The sequence below is a fragment of the Aptenodytes forsteri genome, unplaced genomic scaffold (genome assembly GCF_000699145.1).
Source record: "Aptenodytes forsteri isolate BGI_AS27 unplaced genomic scaffold, ASM69914v1 Scaffold224, whole genome shotgun sequence".
Lineage (NCBI taxonomy): Eukaryota > Metazoa > Chordata > Aves > Sphenisciformes > Spheniscidae > Aptenodytes > Aptenodytes forsteri.
Genome location: NW_008794879.1, coordinates 124,522 through 141,070, shown reverse-complemented (window position 1 = coordinate 141,070; position 16,549 = coordinate 124,522). Strand labels below are relative to the sequence as shown.

The following is a 16,549-nucleotide window of genomic DNA, read 5'->3' as shown; positions in this document are numbered from 1 at the left end:
TAAAATATTTTTAAGTCAAGCTGTTAAGTTTAATTCTCTTATGGAGATAAAATTACAGAGAGAATAGTGACATAGTGTATCTCTGTGTAATCTAGAAAGTTGTTTCAGCCTATGTATTTAAGGAGTATTTTCCTGATTTGGTGTCAAGGAAAAAGTGTGGCTGCCTGCCTTACAGTTACAAGTAGAAGGGTAGCAGCTAAAAGAAACAGAAGAACCAAGCTACTTTTAAAGCAGCCAGACCAGCTGACTGACTTTTTATTAATTATTCATGAAGAATACATTCATGTGAAGTCCTTCACTGTTTGAAGTGTCAGACTTCCTGCTCTTTCAAAATGAAATATAATAAACCTCTCAGTGAAAAGTTTCTATTTATACACCTTCAAGCTCCAGAAAGGATGATTATGGTAAATAAGACCCCATATCCTTTTGAATGCCTGATTTGTTATTTTTCTGAAATCTGGTTTGTAATTGTTTTCCCTGATGTACTTTTAGTCTTTTGATCTTCCAACTAATCAACCAAATCTGTATGAATCTGGAATGACTGTGCTGAGATTGTTATTTAGTGTAAAATTTTTCCCCTGTGGCCAAAGGCTTTTTTTGTTCTTTCTTTTTATTAAAAACAAACAAACAACCCCACTACAAGAAAGTGAAATCGTATTGTGTTTTTTGTGTTACCTCAAAAAGACTTTGTCCATTAGAATGGTAATTTGTAGTATTTTTTCCTTCTTATTTTTGTCATACCTTATTTCTTTATTAGCATCTTCAACATTTTTACTTCTTTTAATATTGAAAATAATTAGGTTAATTCAGTTTTGTTATATCTATCTATCACTATATCGTATAAAAAAGGTCAAGGAAGAAAGTCAATAAAGAAGGAAGGGAGGGAATGTTGATGGACCTCCAGGTTTACCCCTTTCCTCAGTGACTGACTGTCCTAATTGCTAAGTTACCTGTAAATTCTACTGTCTTGGTCCTCTGATGTTTTTTCTGTGGTGCCCCGTTTGCTGTCTTCCACTGTCTAAAATGGGAAGGGGGGAGAAAAAAAAAAGGTGAGATTTGGTCAAATATTAGTTTCTTTGAATTGGCATTCCAGATTCCAAGGTGGCATTTTCTTAGAAGCAGAGCTACAGGATGCAAGATTTTCTCAGCCTTCATGAAAAAAAAAGAAAGTTTTCATTTTCATGGCACTGAGAAGACGCATGGCAATCTTTAAATGTAGTGAGACGTCAGAACTGAGAGGATGACTCAGGAGTAGTCAAATGCTCTGTCCTGTGGGGAGTCCTTTATCTTTGTGTTGCTGTTCGACCTAGTAGAGAGTGGGCCAAAAGCAAAGCTTTTAATTGCATCAGGAGAACGGGCAACGTTTTTTCATTTGCATTTTCAGGCACTGCAGCCTATTACCAGCTATCAGGATAATGCTAAAAATCAATTATTAGAGAAATGCTTGATGAGAGGTACAAATGAACCTCTTTTTTTCCCTTTTCCTTCACATGCTTCAGTCAGTCTCTGCTCCCTGTTGATCTTGGTCCTCCTGCTGTTTCTGTACATTGCAGGCACTTGTCATAATTTTCTTCTTGAGCTGTCTTTGCATGCTCCTTGTGAAAAATAAAACAGGATGGAGAAAGCCCTCTCCATGCTTTGTTTGTTTTGTTTTGTTTTGTTTTGTTTTTTCTTTTTAACTTAATGTACTGTTGTTCCTCAGAGACTTCCTAATAGACTTGTGGGAATTCAAGCAAGATGAAAAAGAGATCACCTAGCAGGAAGACTGTATCATTTTTAATTGAAAAAGTCTCCAAGATCTAATGATAGTCCCGTTAAAAAAACTCTCAAGGACTAAGGAACATCTTTCACTGACACCTAAAGAGTCTAAAACATTTTGATGAGGAAAAAAATGAAAACAGATCAAGGTACCAGAGCTGGAAAGTGTGTGAGATCCAGATATTTCTATTCGCTTTCACTAATGATTGGTGACATCTCCCCATGAAATAATAAAGCCACAACATACGTTTTTGTGATTTAAAAACAGAACTATTTGCCAGTCTGCTGACATAGTAATTCATGCCATTGATCATTGTAGATTAAAAACAACAGCTTATTCTCTAGCCAGGGTTGCAGTATGGCAGAATGATAGTAGAATGTCAGTTCATTTGATGCAAATTAAAATTAACAGGGAATTTAACTGTGCAGTACTAGTTGTAATGCATGATAAATTTCAAAGGTGCGGTACAAGAAATGACATTCTAAATGGCAAGCTTTATATTTTTAACAGTTTATTAATAGAAACTTGATTTTGGAGCAGTTTTGCAGCAAAATGTCTCTTCCGGTAGCAACTGTAGATAGTGGTATAAATATTTGAATATGCTTTTCTGTGGTAGTTCTGAAGAAGGGTGTTGTGATCACTGAAGCTATGTTGCAATGAACTTCTTTAGAGCTTGAACAAAGTCTAGAAGGGAGTAATAAAAAATTGGATGCTATTTTGAGTAAGGATGTATCCTAATCCTTATTCAAATAAGGAAATAGGAAATTTGGATTTAGATTCACATTTTACATTTTCAGTTTTCTAAGGGAGAATGGGTTGAATCTGTTTTATGTAGTAATTCCTTTTGTTGACCAGAGAAGAAAGATCTACAGGTTAGATAAGCAACTGTATAGTTTAATCTTTAATTGACTACATAGGTTAATCTTTATATTTCTATTAGAAGATGCTAAATTATTTTTTTTATTTACATGAGAATAAGGTTCCCCAAACTATATGTACCACTAACAATATGCAGACTGCTTCAGAATGATAAGCAGTCTGATGTATAGCAAGGATAACTATTGGTGATATTTCGTGCTGTCTTCCGAGGTGTCGGTAGGGATAGTTGTGCTTGATAAAAATACATACTTGAAACACTGGGCTAACACATAACTCACTTTTAAATGCAGTGTATGTCAGGCTCTATTTGCAGGGGATTTAGGATTTAAAAGAAATGCACAAAACCAGTTAAAACTGTCTTAATAGAGTAACCCGTATATGAAGAATGGCAAGAAAGGGAAAGTATTAATGTATTTCTTAAACTAACTTGTTAAGGAGGAAGACGTAGTAACTATTGTTGTACTGTCTCTAGACCTTTTATCCTATTGAATTTTAGAACTAATGATTTAATCTCTACTGGTTTTATGCATAGAGTAAGCAAGCTTTCCTGTTTCAAATCGAATTTGACCTCTTCACTCAGTTATATTAATGAAAATATCTTCTGCACTTGCAGAAGAAGCCATTATTGACACAAACTGGTTGAACGTTTGGCCAGCAACTTGCATCTATTGAACCTTTTTAAAGCATCGGTTGAAAATGTAAGGGAAAACTTAAGCAAACACCCTGAGGCCTAAGCCTAGGACAGACAAAACTCCCAAGTTATTTAATGGTTAGTTTTTAAAAAGGGAAAATTTTAATTGAAATACCTTCCTTTGACCCTTACTTCCTCTCCTATTCATCTTGCATAGATTTCTGCCCCAGCTTTGACTGGGAACAGCAATGCAGGAGTTTATTGTGGAACAGACCTTGGCAGTCAGAGGAGACTGTAGGATAATATTATTCACAGACTTTTGGAAGTGGAAGTATGAAATTTGTTCTCACCAAACACCAGTCCCTGGCTTTAGAGCTGTATTAACAGCTGCGTTTCTAGACTTCTATCTAGCACTGGACAGGAGCAGTTTTTTTTTTTTCTTTTGCTTTTTTTTTTTTTTTTTTTACAAACCAGTAAGGTCTTGGAGCTGTGAAGGAAAATGGCTGCAGTGTCTAGCCACCAACCTTTCTATGTAAATAAAAACTAGTTAAAAACCAAAAAAATGTCATTTACCTGAGATTGAACAGACCAGTGATGTAAATAAAACAATGGCATGGAAAGACAAAGAGATATTCAGAATCCAAACAATGAACCACGCTTCTCTTTGGTCTTGTTTAAGTGCTTCAACACCTGCTTGAGTGCTGAGGGGGAAAGTGTCTGAGACAATGCTTCTCACATCCCTACATGAGCCAAAGATGTCTGTGTCCCATGTTGCCCATTCAGAGTGGGAAAGGAAATGGATGGGCAGAAGGGAGAGGAGAGTGCCTGCTCTCAAATCTGTTCAGCATGGCTTAGGCACTTCGGGGACAGTGGAATGACTTGAGGAGATATCCAGAACTCATGCAAGGTGCCAAAACTTATGTGAGGCAAAACCAAACAAAACCTGTCCAGAACCTGTGGTAGATCTTCTTTCATGTTTCTTTATTGAAAGAAAAGGAAAATTAAAATGGGAACTACCAGCTTACACCTGGCTGAACTGCTGTCCAGGGAGGAAGGGCTGCTGCAGGTGTGGAGAGCTGAAGTACAGAAGTGATGACACAGCTGGGCTGGGAAGCTCCCACAATGAAAAAGACTCAGCAAACACTATTTCATAAACCACCTTCCCTTTCCCTCCTGCTCTGTGAGCCTGGCATGAGGCCTAACAAACTCAGCACAGAGTTCTTATGGCCCTCTTCAGTGTTTGGATCCAGATATTCACACAACTCAGGAGCTCAGCTCACAAAAGGAATATTTTTAATACTCTGAGCCCAGGGATAGCTCTAGCTGCTTAGGACATTTGAGCACAGGCCACACAAGATCCTGACTTAGACCAGTCAGTCAATGGCACAGATGCTGAAGCACAGTTAGAAAAAAAATCATACCAAACACTATTCCCTTCTCTCTCTTCTCCCGTTCTTCTCCCTTTTCCTCATCTTTCACACATACGTGCACACACATGCACAACAAGCTGCCAAGGAGACTGTGAAAACAAACAAACAATTGGCAGTACCATTCTGCAAGGAGGACACCAGGCAGAAAATTCTGATGCTATATCAGGAATGCTATTTGGCTAGATGAGGAAGTGAGTCCATGATGGGACCAAGGGAAAGGTCAAAAAGTGGTAGAGAATGGCCAAAGCAAAGCAGAATGAGCTCATCCTCTTTGTTTGTTTGCAGAGTTCTCCAGCACAAGGCCAGGGGAAAATATGAATGGATGTGTTCCATTTAGCAAGGGCACATTTCTGCTGGTTCTACTTATGTATTAGGGGGTGCAGGCCACAGAGATAAATCAGAGCATTTCAAAAGTATATATGTCAGTGTGTCAGTGTGATCTGGGCTAGAAGATTCACTACCAATGAGTGGCTGAAGCAAAGAGCCAGCCTCTGCCTTTTAGCTTTCAGGGATGTTGGATTTAGTTCCCTCTGTGACAGAGCATTGCCTTTGTGACAGAAGGAGAGTTTTCAGTTCTTTGAGGTTTATTTAAATAGGCTTAAATTACTAATTGCTGAATTCGCATGGGGTGAGTAGGACACTCTCCGTAGAAAATGATAAATTAGTCAACACTGCTATGCTATACCCAAGCATTGCTTCAGAAATAAAGAGTACTCTGGGTCATTAAAGTCCGAGGTGGGAGACACTCATCTTGCTTTAAATGAAAGTTAGGGCAAAAACCTACTGATATTATCCGAAAGAGTAAAACCTGCCTTTTCTTTCCTCTGGGAAGCCCTTGGCAGCCTGTACTTGAATGAACATGTTTTGTTTGTAGATCCAACCTGAAATAAGTTGCATCTTTATCAGCTGGTTCTGACTTATAGATCAGTCAAAATTCCTCAGTCTCCACCTTGGATTTGGTAGAAACGTATGGTTGAAGGTATTTGTGAAGAAGCAAGTACTAGCATACCTGAATTGTGTGACGAGGGCAAAATAAATATGTTTCTTCTCTTTCTTAATATTTTTTCCCCTATTATGAGAGATGCTGCTAAAAGGCACAGAGTTCACAAGCTCACTGCCTTAATCATGGTGCAGATTTCTTCTGCTTACCTGAAAAGATGATAAATATCTTCTAAAATTTCTTATTCAGGAAAGTACTCAGTTCCACTGAACAAGTGCATCAAAGAAGTTCCATTGAAGTAAAATGCTTATTTTAGGTAAATAATGAAGTATCTCAGATTGCTTTCATTTTTGTTGTCAGCAGAAAGTGTGTATTCGCTTCCAAATCTCTTCCATGTACTTAGGAAACTTTTGTTGTTCCCAAGACAGGAACAAGCAATGCTAGGTCTGCCAGACAAACCCTGATTCTTTTACAAGATTGTGAGACTGAGGTGGCATGATGCTCTCACAGCAGTGACCACAGAGACCTAGCCAAATGCAAAAACTCCAGGACCAGCTCTTCAGATGACAAGCCAGATACCTGATCATGAGGGTCTGTGTTCAGAGTAAGTCTGTCTATGTATGTGAGTCTGTGTATGTACTAGCAAGTCAACATCTCCAGTATAATTTGGCTTATCTTATGCAGTTACTCAATAGCTACAGTGCTTTACTAAGAAGCTCTCTGTATCTGTGTCTGGGAAAGGCAACAAAGATAATGGTGAGAGAGAGAGAAAGAGAGAGAGAGAGAGATCCTCCCACCCTACTAGCATCAAGGGATGCCACACATTGTTACATTAATTAGCTCCTGCACAGCACTGGAGAAGCATCTTCACTTTATGCTTTTATAGTATGTAGAGACTGAAACCTAACTTTTACAGCTGAAGAAGCTGGGTGGGGCAGAAAAATAAGTGACCTCCCCAAGGCAACACAGTAATTTACATAGCAGGCATACTCAAGATTTCTGGATCCCCAGGGCCATGGCTAACATACAGGCCACCACACTCTCCCACACACTGCAGGAAGGGATGGGCAGGACACAGCTGCAACAATATACTGGAACCCAAATGTCCATCCTGCAAGCACTGCTGGGAATGGGACAGTTGAATATGGCACTGGGCACAAAGAGGAAGGTTAGTTAATCAGAGTGGCCTATGTAGTTAGTCACTGGCTTCAAAGGGGTTGGGGAAGTCCTCTGCCAGAGCATCATGCGCTCTCCTGTGGTTTCAGCTAGCTGAATGGCAACTGTCTGACCAAATCTGCTCTTTCAAGTGTATGGCTAATTCCCAAAGTAACATGACTCTTGCTTAGATTCTGAGGCATTTAACTTCTACCAGCACCTGAGGGCAGATGACTCACTTCTTCCACAGTTCTGAGTGATGTCAGCTGTGTAAGTCCTGCGTGATTTACCTTCAAAATGATCTCTTATTTATGCCAGTGATGGAATTAAAACAGAAAAGCTCTGCTTCCATGGGAAAACTGAGATATCCCTTCCAAGGGCAGATGTGCTCAACAACAAATGGCTACTGTGAGGCAATCAACAAGAACTTTAATAATAATGACTAATAATTATTATCAATAATAATAAAAAGAGAAATAAAGGAAATTAAAGAGGCCACTGTTCACACTTAGTGAGCACTCCTTCCTGCTTTGGATGGAAATGCATGTGAGATTGTTCCTTTTCTATGCTTAATGTACAGTTACCTTATTTAACATACATAGTACTATGGCTTATAATAAAAGTTGTGTAGTCTGCAGCTTTTTAATCTTTACATCAATTCAGAGGCATCTACTGGATGTGACTATGTACAAAAAAGGAATGGATGAGTCTTTGGGTGGAGGGAAGGGAAAGAGGCAGTCAGAAGGGAATGGGAAGCGAAGGGACTCCTAGTGACCAGTAGAGGGCAGAGGTGGGGAGGGCTGCGTGATGGATGGCAAGATTGTAAATCCCCGTTGGGCAAAAGAGAAATCCTTTGCAGTACTGTTTATGCCCATCTAACAGTCTGCAGCTATTACTTCTTGAACATGTCCTGCAGAGGCCCTGGTAAGTATTTGATGACTGTGTCTAGAATGCTCTCTTCTTCCTCCTCCTCTTCATCCCCACAGCCAGGAGGGATTGCCTTCTTTGGGCGCGTCAGACTCCCTTCAGCATTAGCTTCCAGTGCGGCCTGGGCCTCTGCTTCCTTTTCTTCCTTCTTCTTTATCCCATACTGCAGGGGAGAGATAACACATTGTCAGTCACCCACTGAACAGGATGACTGCTGAAGCCAGCCATCACACATGGTGCCTCATATTCTGCAATATGAACATCACTGTTAATATTCTGCTTTTGCTCTTTTACACGGATACTGAAATTATCAATCCTAACAACTTCCCACTAAGTACAGCCCAGTGGATTGACAGGTCTTACAAGACAAATTGGTCAGATGTTCAGATCACTCAGAAACAAGCATGGGAGAGAATTTGGAACTATATAGCTGTGGGCCTAACAAAGACAATACAAGCTCTGTGTTAGTAAAGTTTTGGGGTGGTATTCTGGTGTTGATCCGCCTCTTTTCTGTTAACAAGTCTGATGTTCAAGTCTGTCACCTGCAATGACTTTGAAATTCCATCAGCAGCATTTTAAAGTAAAGGTTTATGGATGTGGCAAAACTTCAGGAAAAAAACAATTATCAGCAAAGGAAAGCAAACAGGACAGGAGAGACAGGCAGACTACAGTGAAAATGACACAGTTCTAAAATGACACATATTCTCATGTGGGAGATATCCTACACAACTTCATCCCTGTTCTCTTGTTATAAGTGATCTCTTATAATCTCTTATATTCTCTATAAGAAAGATCTCTTAGTGAAAATAAACCTTCCTGAGAAACTCTGTCTGTATTTGCACACTGAACTCTGCACTTCTGAAGGTAAAGCTGACTCATACCGTCTGAAAAGAAACATCCTTAAGCCTGTGAGTAGAATGGATACCTGAAATTTGCTACTCCCATTGAGAATTAAAGGTATGCCACTAAGAACTTACATGAGTAACCAGAATCTCATTTTACAATTTTATATTCAAAATGCTAGATTTAATAGAGGGGTAAAGATATATCTGAGTGAATCAGGCTAGGGGGAGAAGTGCTGTAGTATCTCAGCTCCCACAGTGACTAGAACTTTCTTTCCAACTGCTAGTTTGAGAGCATGTCCAAGGAAAACAATTTCTGCCTTACCAACCCTCATCACTCCTCAGCCTTCATACATTTCAGTACTTCTCATGTGTTGCTGCTATTTCCATAAGAGTTTGCACAGAAATTTTGGAGGTTATGGTGATACACGATTAAAAAAAAGAACTCAAACTGTCACATGCAAATCTACAGCAACAAGGATACCTGCAAGCTACCCTCTTTATTACTTACAATCATTTTACTTTACTTACATTAGGGAGGCATTTGGCCTTTGTGAGGAAGAGGAAAAGCATTCAGGTTTGCTGTAGCAGCTGTCAACTTCAAAATTATTGCTCTTTAAAAGCCATTCCTTTATTTATGCCTAAATTTTAATTAAAGAGCCAAACGGAATTAAAATTGCTCTCAATACATCAGAACCATAAAGTAACTAACCTAAACCCATGCAAAGGCCAGCAAAACATTTTGCATGAATAAGCTTGAAAATAACTTCGAAAAGAAAATTCGAAATGATTTCAAAAACTTCAAAGAATTATTTTGGTACAAAGTACTCGGTATTTTCTAGTATCAATAGTACGGTACTGCTGAATAGACATGAAGTAGATGCTCTTTTCATTATTTTCTCTTTTCATTTTTTCCATTAAGACTAGACCAAATTGTTTACCAGTAAAGCAAAAAATGCATTGCTGCTGTCATGACTTTCTGATTTCAAAGGGCTCTTTCTTTGACAAGAAACTCCTAAACATTTCTGAGCAAAGGCAATATTTTTGCTTCCTTTCTCCATCACCATTAAGATTTAGGATGACAGCCTGCAAGGTTGAAACCAGTACCTTCAAAAAACCTTAGTTCTCTAAATCAATCCTTCCAAGTCAAAATGTTCATTAAGGACATTTGTCTTATGATTTTTATACCTAGTGGCTGCCAGTCACACCAGATTTCATGGGAGAGATGTTCAAGACAAATGATGTCTCCATTCACATCTGAGGCAAAGGAAGCACTTGATCAACTTGTAGTTACAAGGCTGAACTCCATGAAGAAGATCCAACACAGGACCAGCAACCACTGCAGACAGAATGACATACACTGCTAGGCTGTGGACAGTCTGTATGGCTGGCTGATGCTCACTCTCCCTTTCAAGTCACAGGTAGACATCTCTAGGTGATTCCCAGTGTAATTCATCTACAGACTTTATCTTCCTTTGCCAGCTAGAGGAGAAGAGCAGTAGTGGAGACAACACAAATCATAGCAACACACAAGTCCCCTGCATGCTTTCAAATCCTCCAACTCAAAACAAGTATCAGCTAATTCTCTAACTAATGAACTTGTTGAACAAACATCCAGGGCACAGGCAACTGTGGAACAAAACCAACCATTCAAGTGCTACTGTGTGCTAGGACAGAGGGAAGCTCAAAGGTTATATGAAGGAATTAGCACTGTACTTGTCAGCCTGTGCTGACACATTTCCTTAGGAAGCCTCTACTGATTACCTTCAGAGAACTACACAGTGCTAGACAGACCTCAGCTCTTACAAGATATGGCCAGTCTTATGGGGCAGCTGCAGAACGGGGCAATACAAGGCCTGGAAAGAGATTTTTCACTGTAAAAGGGCATTAAGAAAAAACAGCTTCTATTGTTCCAGCTTACTAGCACAAATGCCAAGTACAGAAATTTGTTTTTCTTGGGTCCTACCTGTAGTGAAGCTACAACATGTAGAAACAAGCAATTTTTCCCTAGTACGTATTTAACACCCAAATACAAATTTATTTTGGACAAAAGTATTCTTCTTTTGGAGAAAGATGATATTGCATCAAAAGCAATTTTTATAAGAAAGGATCAATTTTGAGTATTCAGTGTTATCATTTAAGCTTGGTGGTATTTTGTAATGCATTACATTAATCAAAATGTAATGCTGTGATGATTCATAGGTGAATAAAATGGCATTTTTCAGGTTTGAAATTGTTTCAGAGGAAATCAAATTATAGAAAGGAAAGTCTTAACATGAGCAAAATTTTTAAAAAGCATCTTAGTTTCTTCACATGAAATCTTTTAGGTGATGTCAACAAATAATTTTAAAAAATATAACTAAAAATAATGAATTATTTTGGTGGTCTGCCTTTCCTGAGGATGGGAAATATTGCATTATCTCAAAAAAATTTGAAGGATGAGAACAATTTCATTTTTTTTCAAGGTCCAACCCCCCAAAATTTAATATCAGAGGCTGTATTTGTATCATTATCTGCTTGGCCATCACTCATGCCACCATATAGTTAATAATGTAGCATTATGGACCTAATCCAGCAAGACAGTGAAACATTTTAGTGAACCACGTTGCTGCTTCTAAAGTCATTACTATGCTGTCACATAAGGATTGTTTTCACTGTGTCATATGTTGCTGAACACTGGTGGGCTGGAGTCCTCAGTCATCAGATGGAAAGAGTAGGAAAAAATACCATGGCTCTTGTTTTACCCCACACTCACTGACTGTATGCCAGGAAAAGACCAGACTAACAATGCTGCCATCAACTTCCTCCCCATCTCTTTCCTTTCCCTATTCCTTCTGCTTTCCACAGAAAGCCAAAGTAAGTGCATGAACCAGAGACCTGCTGGAAATTCGATCTAACTCTAATAGCAGTAAGGCTGTCAAGGAATAGGGGGACTGTTGAGCCAAGGTGGGCCTGCAGCAAAAATGTCAACCCACCACAAATATAGTTACCATATCTTATGGCAAGTTAACCATTGCTTACTAAAAATGAACATATCTATCTAGAAAATATCTAGACCACAGAATGAATAAAGCAGTAACATCACAGTTAAGACACTTGCAGAAGTAACTGCTTATGTCTGGGTCAGTTGTGGAACAGACTCTCCAGTAAGACAGCTGCAATCAAGGTGCAAGTGAGTGGTTATCTTTGGATCAGATTTGGAACTGACTCCTTAGGAACAAGAGATTTATCTGGAGAAGATAAGGAAATGCAGAAGGAGTTTTGTGGGGGATACAAAGACAACTCAAAGACCTGCTGGTGGGACCAGCAGAAGATTATCAGCGCAGAGGATCCTGGAGTCTGAGAATAAACTGCTGCCAAGATGAACATCTTTCCCATTGACATGCCAGGCAGAATGCCCCTGGGACTCCCATACTCTGGATGGGGATTCAAAAGACTAACAGAGTTGTCTTGCTGACCTTAGCAGATTGGGTTAACCATAGCACAATAACCATAATATTATGCTACTAATATTTACCATGGTAGTATGGTGCTAAGATTATTAGAGTTATCTGCTAAGATTAATATAGTTAGTCACATAATTGTATCTGCTATTACCATGGTTGAACTATCATATTTTACAGTCTCTATAAACTATTAAATATCACTATGTATATACTTCTTATAGTCACTGCTTCTTTCTTCACTGTATATTTTCACTGCACACTTTTCTCCCCTCCTAATACCTGGATAAGGAGGCATGAGGACTGGTGCTCTTGGTACTACACACCTGTCCTGCAGCCCACACTTGCAGCGTCAGCTGCTGAGAATGTAAAGAAGATAAACAAAGGCATGTTTCAGTCCTTGGAGCAGAGAAAAGAACCATGTTCTCTTGGCTAGCTTGACATATTCACAAGTCTGACTTACACAAGTCACACAACATTGACTTAGGGCATGTGTGTGAAGCCTACAGCAGGCAGGAGGATGCAAGTAAATGTTGTAAGGTCTTGCTAAGATAAACCCACACAGGTCTGGATAGCAGGAATTTTGTAATGGAACAGCATGTCCCAGATGGACCTATCTGGCCAGCACTTTTCATGGCTGGTAGCAGCTGTCAACCAAGTCTCCTCCACTGTGGCTGCATCTGGGTGATCAACATCTGGAGATATGCATACAGGCACCCCGCAATACAGCTGTGCACCACCCATGGTGCTAGGAATTGTTCATGAATGGTTGTTTTCACTGTGGACAACTGGTAACATCGCTCTTCTTTCATTCAGGAAACACCTCTTCCTCCCAAGGTGCTCTGAGAGCCTGAAATTGGTCCTCAATCTGCATCCCAAGAAATAATACTGCATATCAGCTAACACTGAGTTTTAGTTTCTGGGAAAAGCTTGGCATATGAATGATACTGGTTACACTTCTCTTCAGGGAATTTTTCTCCTCAGTGGTTTTGTGTAGTTGCAAGTGGTACTGAATCTATGTCTGAACAGATGTGGCAGATACAGCCATCTCTGGAATTACTATTTTATTTACCAGATGAACTTTTAAAAGCTACCGAGAGATTTCAATGCCTGTTCTTTATGTTGCTTCATATACAAATTAGAGAAGACCTTGTCTTTTCTTACACAGCCCTGTCTATAAAATTTCATTCACATTCCAATCCACAACACAATAAAAAAAGAATAAAACCATCAGCCAGACTTGAAAGCATATGGTTAGAGAATACACTGAGAGGGCAACTTGCCCACCCTTCCACCTCAAGGGTTAACTTGACCTGAACTTTACAATTGAAATATTTCTCCTCATGTCTAACCTGATTCTTTCTGAAATGCCTTTTTTAAAAGAAATCTGGAAAACTGGAAAGACACAGCTATTGCAAAAAGATTTATCTTTCATCTGCCCTTTTGGGCTTCATTTATTATGTGTGTTAAGTTATTTTTTTCTCTTCCACTACCAAAGAGAACAGCAGCCCAATTAACACCTTCCCAGCATTACCTCATAGAACCTTCTGCCAAGACTGTATGTAGGACTGAAACAAATTGAGAGCAATAGGTAGGGTTTAGCACTGACCTTTAGCTCCACAACTGTGAGAGTCTGGGGTACAGAAAAAGACTCCATGTGTATTTCATTTATACAAACCTGAAGTCTTTCTGCATTATTTCTTTTGTCTTTCTGTGAGTGAACAGGCTGCTAACCATAGCTTTGGCTTTAAGTTGCAGGTGAAGATGAGGTAGTTTTCAGTCAGAGGCTTAGGAAAATATCTGCCACTGTGATGAACTATGGTCTGGTTTTGTCTTTTTACTGATGCTATGGTATTGCTTACAGATCTTCCTGTGGTGAGAGTGCTGCTGTGTGTTTATGTGGCAATGGAAACAGCATTTTTTTTTCCTCAGTCTATTCCCTCCAAGCCCCTGAGTTGGGGATGTTGCAGAATGAGAGAAGGGTTTTCCTACAGGAGATGGCAGTACTGAAACTCAGATCCCTGAGTACTCTGTTCTCAGCACACAGAGCCTGCTTTGATGTGGATCTGGTCCAGCAACGTGCACTGGCTCTTCTTCCACCTCAAATTAGGGACCTCTTGATTTCATTTGTGTGTGAACTTTGGCTCTTTTTTTGTTTGTTGTTTTTGTTGGTCTACTTGTCTTTCTGATCAGTTCATGCCATGCATTGTTAGAATTACCCAGACTGCCTCAAGCAGCTCAGCCATGCTGACCCTGGATAATCCCGGTGCTTTGTGAGGAATAATAAACAAAGAATCACAGCCTGCCACATGGGGAACCATGCAACTTTCCAGCTGTGGTAGAGAATGCAAGGTAAGAGAGAGAGTGCTGGGTGTCTCAGTCCCTGCCACTTGCTGGGGGTGTGGGTGGGTGTGTGTCTGAGTGTTCTTGTCACCACGTGCTGCTGCATAGCTCTGTTGACCAGGACCCTGTCACTGTGTTAGTGGAAGAGGGCTGATTAATAATAGAAAAGAACAAGGCAAAGTCTGGAAACTGCAGTCTTAAATTATGTCGTTCAATTGCATGTGAGCCAAACAGAAGCACAACTCAGAAGAGAGGTGGCAGACAGGAAGAAAGGAGGGCAATAAAACTTCGGGAAGGGGGCACTTAAGATGCAAAGGCAGAGCTACGGATACATGAGCAGTTTCTGCTTCATGCCTTGTCTCTCCTGGAACAGACCTTCCCAAGCTGTCTCCTTGGGGGCAATCAGAGTTTTTGAGCCAGCTTTCCTGCAGAGGTTATTTGTAGACATGGCTTCTGTCCTTTGAGTCCTTTACCTCATCCAAGGCTCCATCTCCCCACAAGTTTCCTGTGGCTGCATGTGCCCTGCTCTTCTCTGCTAGCTCAGGCTTTCAGCTCTGTCAAAATCACAGCAGCTCTTCATTCATCACGTATCTTGGTTCAGGTCTTCCAGTATGCATTTCAATCTTATCCCCCCTTTCTCTCAGGGGGCTCCCATGGCAGGTAAACAGAGGCCTGCAGTTTTCAGCTTGCACCACATGCACAGATCAGATGCAGATGTAGATTTCAAAGGTCTCATCTGATCTTCATCCGTCTCCCATCAGCATCTTCTTCTGGTGACATTGGGGGAATCTGACAGTCACTTCATTCTCCCACAGCAACATCACTGCCTGAGAACTACACACCTGTTTTCCATTCTGATTAGCTGCAGGATTGCAACATATTCCTATGGGAATATCATAGTTATATATATACATATCATAGCTCACAGTATCCAAGAGTACTGCTGCCCAGATCAGTAGATTTGAAAGTTGCTTTACTGCTGTCCCACAATGGAGACAGTGGAAGTTAAAGCACTGCTCACCTGGGCAGATTTGATCTGTACTGAACAAGCCTTGCTACTTTACCTTGATTGGAAGCAACGTCACATCTGTCCAATGCTTGCTGTTTACATAACTGTAAGTGAAAAACAGAGCTGCATGTTGTTCCTGGTTGCATAGGGCATTGCTAATTTGCTGCAAACTCAGATCAAGGGAAATCTTTCCATTGGTCTCAATGGAGGTGGGACCAGATGTATATAGTTAAAAGAGAGAGATGGGAAACATGTTTTGGCTTGATCAGCTAAGGGTGCTGACTCTATGCTGAAGCAAATTGGCCATTCTGCTCACTGCTCAGCTGCCTGGACTATGCTAGGTTGTCACAGTCAAAAATGCTTCTCTCCTGTTACTACATTCAGGTGGTGTGAACTACAATTTGTGAACAAATTTACTCCTCTTTGGGAAGCAAGACTCTATAAGAAAGAACAGGCATAGGTATCACATATCATGAATTTTTCAGAATACTCAGCAGAAAAACATGTTTTCTTTTTCTCTGTGTTTGCAAATATGTTAATTTGCTTCCTTTCGTGTACACAGCATCCATATTAAAACAATGCCTTACTGCATAATGGTCAGCCCCAGTGAAAGGGAATGAGGTTTAGAAAGTTTCAGGAGTGGAGGTAATTAAATTACTGCTGAATAGCAAAGACTTTCATCTTGTAATCAGAGAAGAAATCTCCAGAGTAAGCAGAGAATATCTGATTCATGAAGAAGAGCATAGGATCAGAGGCTCCAAAATACTGATTTTAGGTACCTGGAGGGTTGACTGAAATCACCACACTGAGTCATGACTACAGGGCCCAGCATAAGTACTGTACATATTGTACTCCTAAGCCTGTTAAGTCCTTTGGAAAAATCTCTCCCCTAGAACCCAACTTGCAGCTTCAATTAGGAAAATCTGGGTCAATTCCATTCTTCAAAGCAGCTGAGACAGGATAAGTGTCGTGGTTTACCCTCAGTTGGCAGCTGAGTACCACACAGCCACTTGCTCACTCCTCTCCCCCCAGTGGGATGGGGGAGAAAATTGGAAGAGCACAAGTGAGAAAAACTCGTGGGTTGAGATAAAAACAGTTTAATAATTGAAATAATATAATAATAATAGTAATAATAGTGTAATAATAATAATACACAAAGCAAGTGATGCACAGTACAATTGCTCACCACCC

General features: G+C 40.0%; 1 protein-coding gene across 1 annotated transcript in view; it reads right to left on the bottom strand.

Annotated features, from left to right (window-relative positions):
• Positions 1-7,686: 7,686 nt before the first annotated feature.
• CPLX1 (complexin 1) overlaps positions 7,687-16,549 on the bottom strand; it is a 115,385-nt gene continuing 106,522 nt past the window's right edge. Inside the window, exon 3 of the mRNA XM_009274635.2 lies at positions 7,687-7,884. Within this exon, the coding sequence (XP_009272910.1) occupies positions 7,687-7,884 (198 nt within the window). The remainder of the gene's footprint in view (positions 7,885-16,549) is intronic.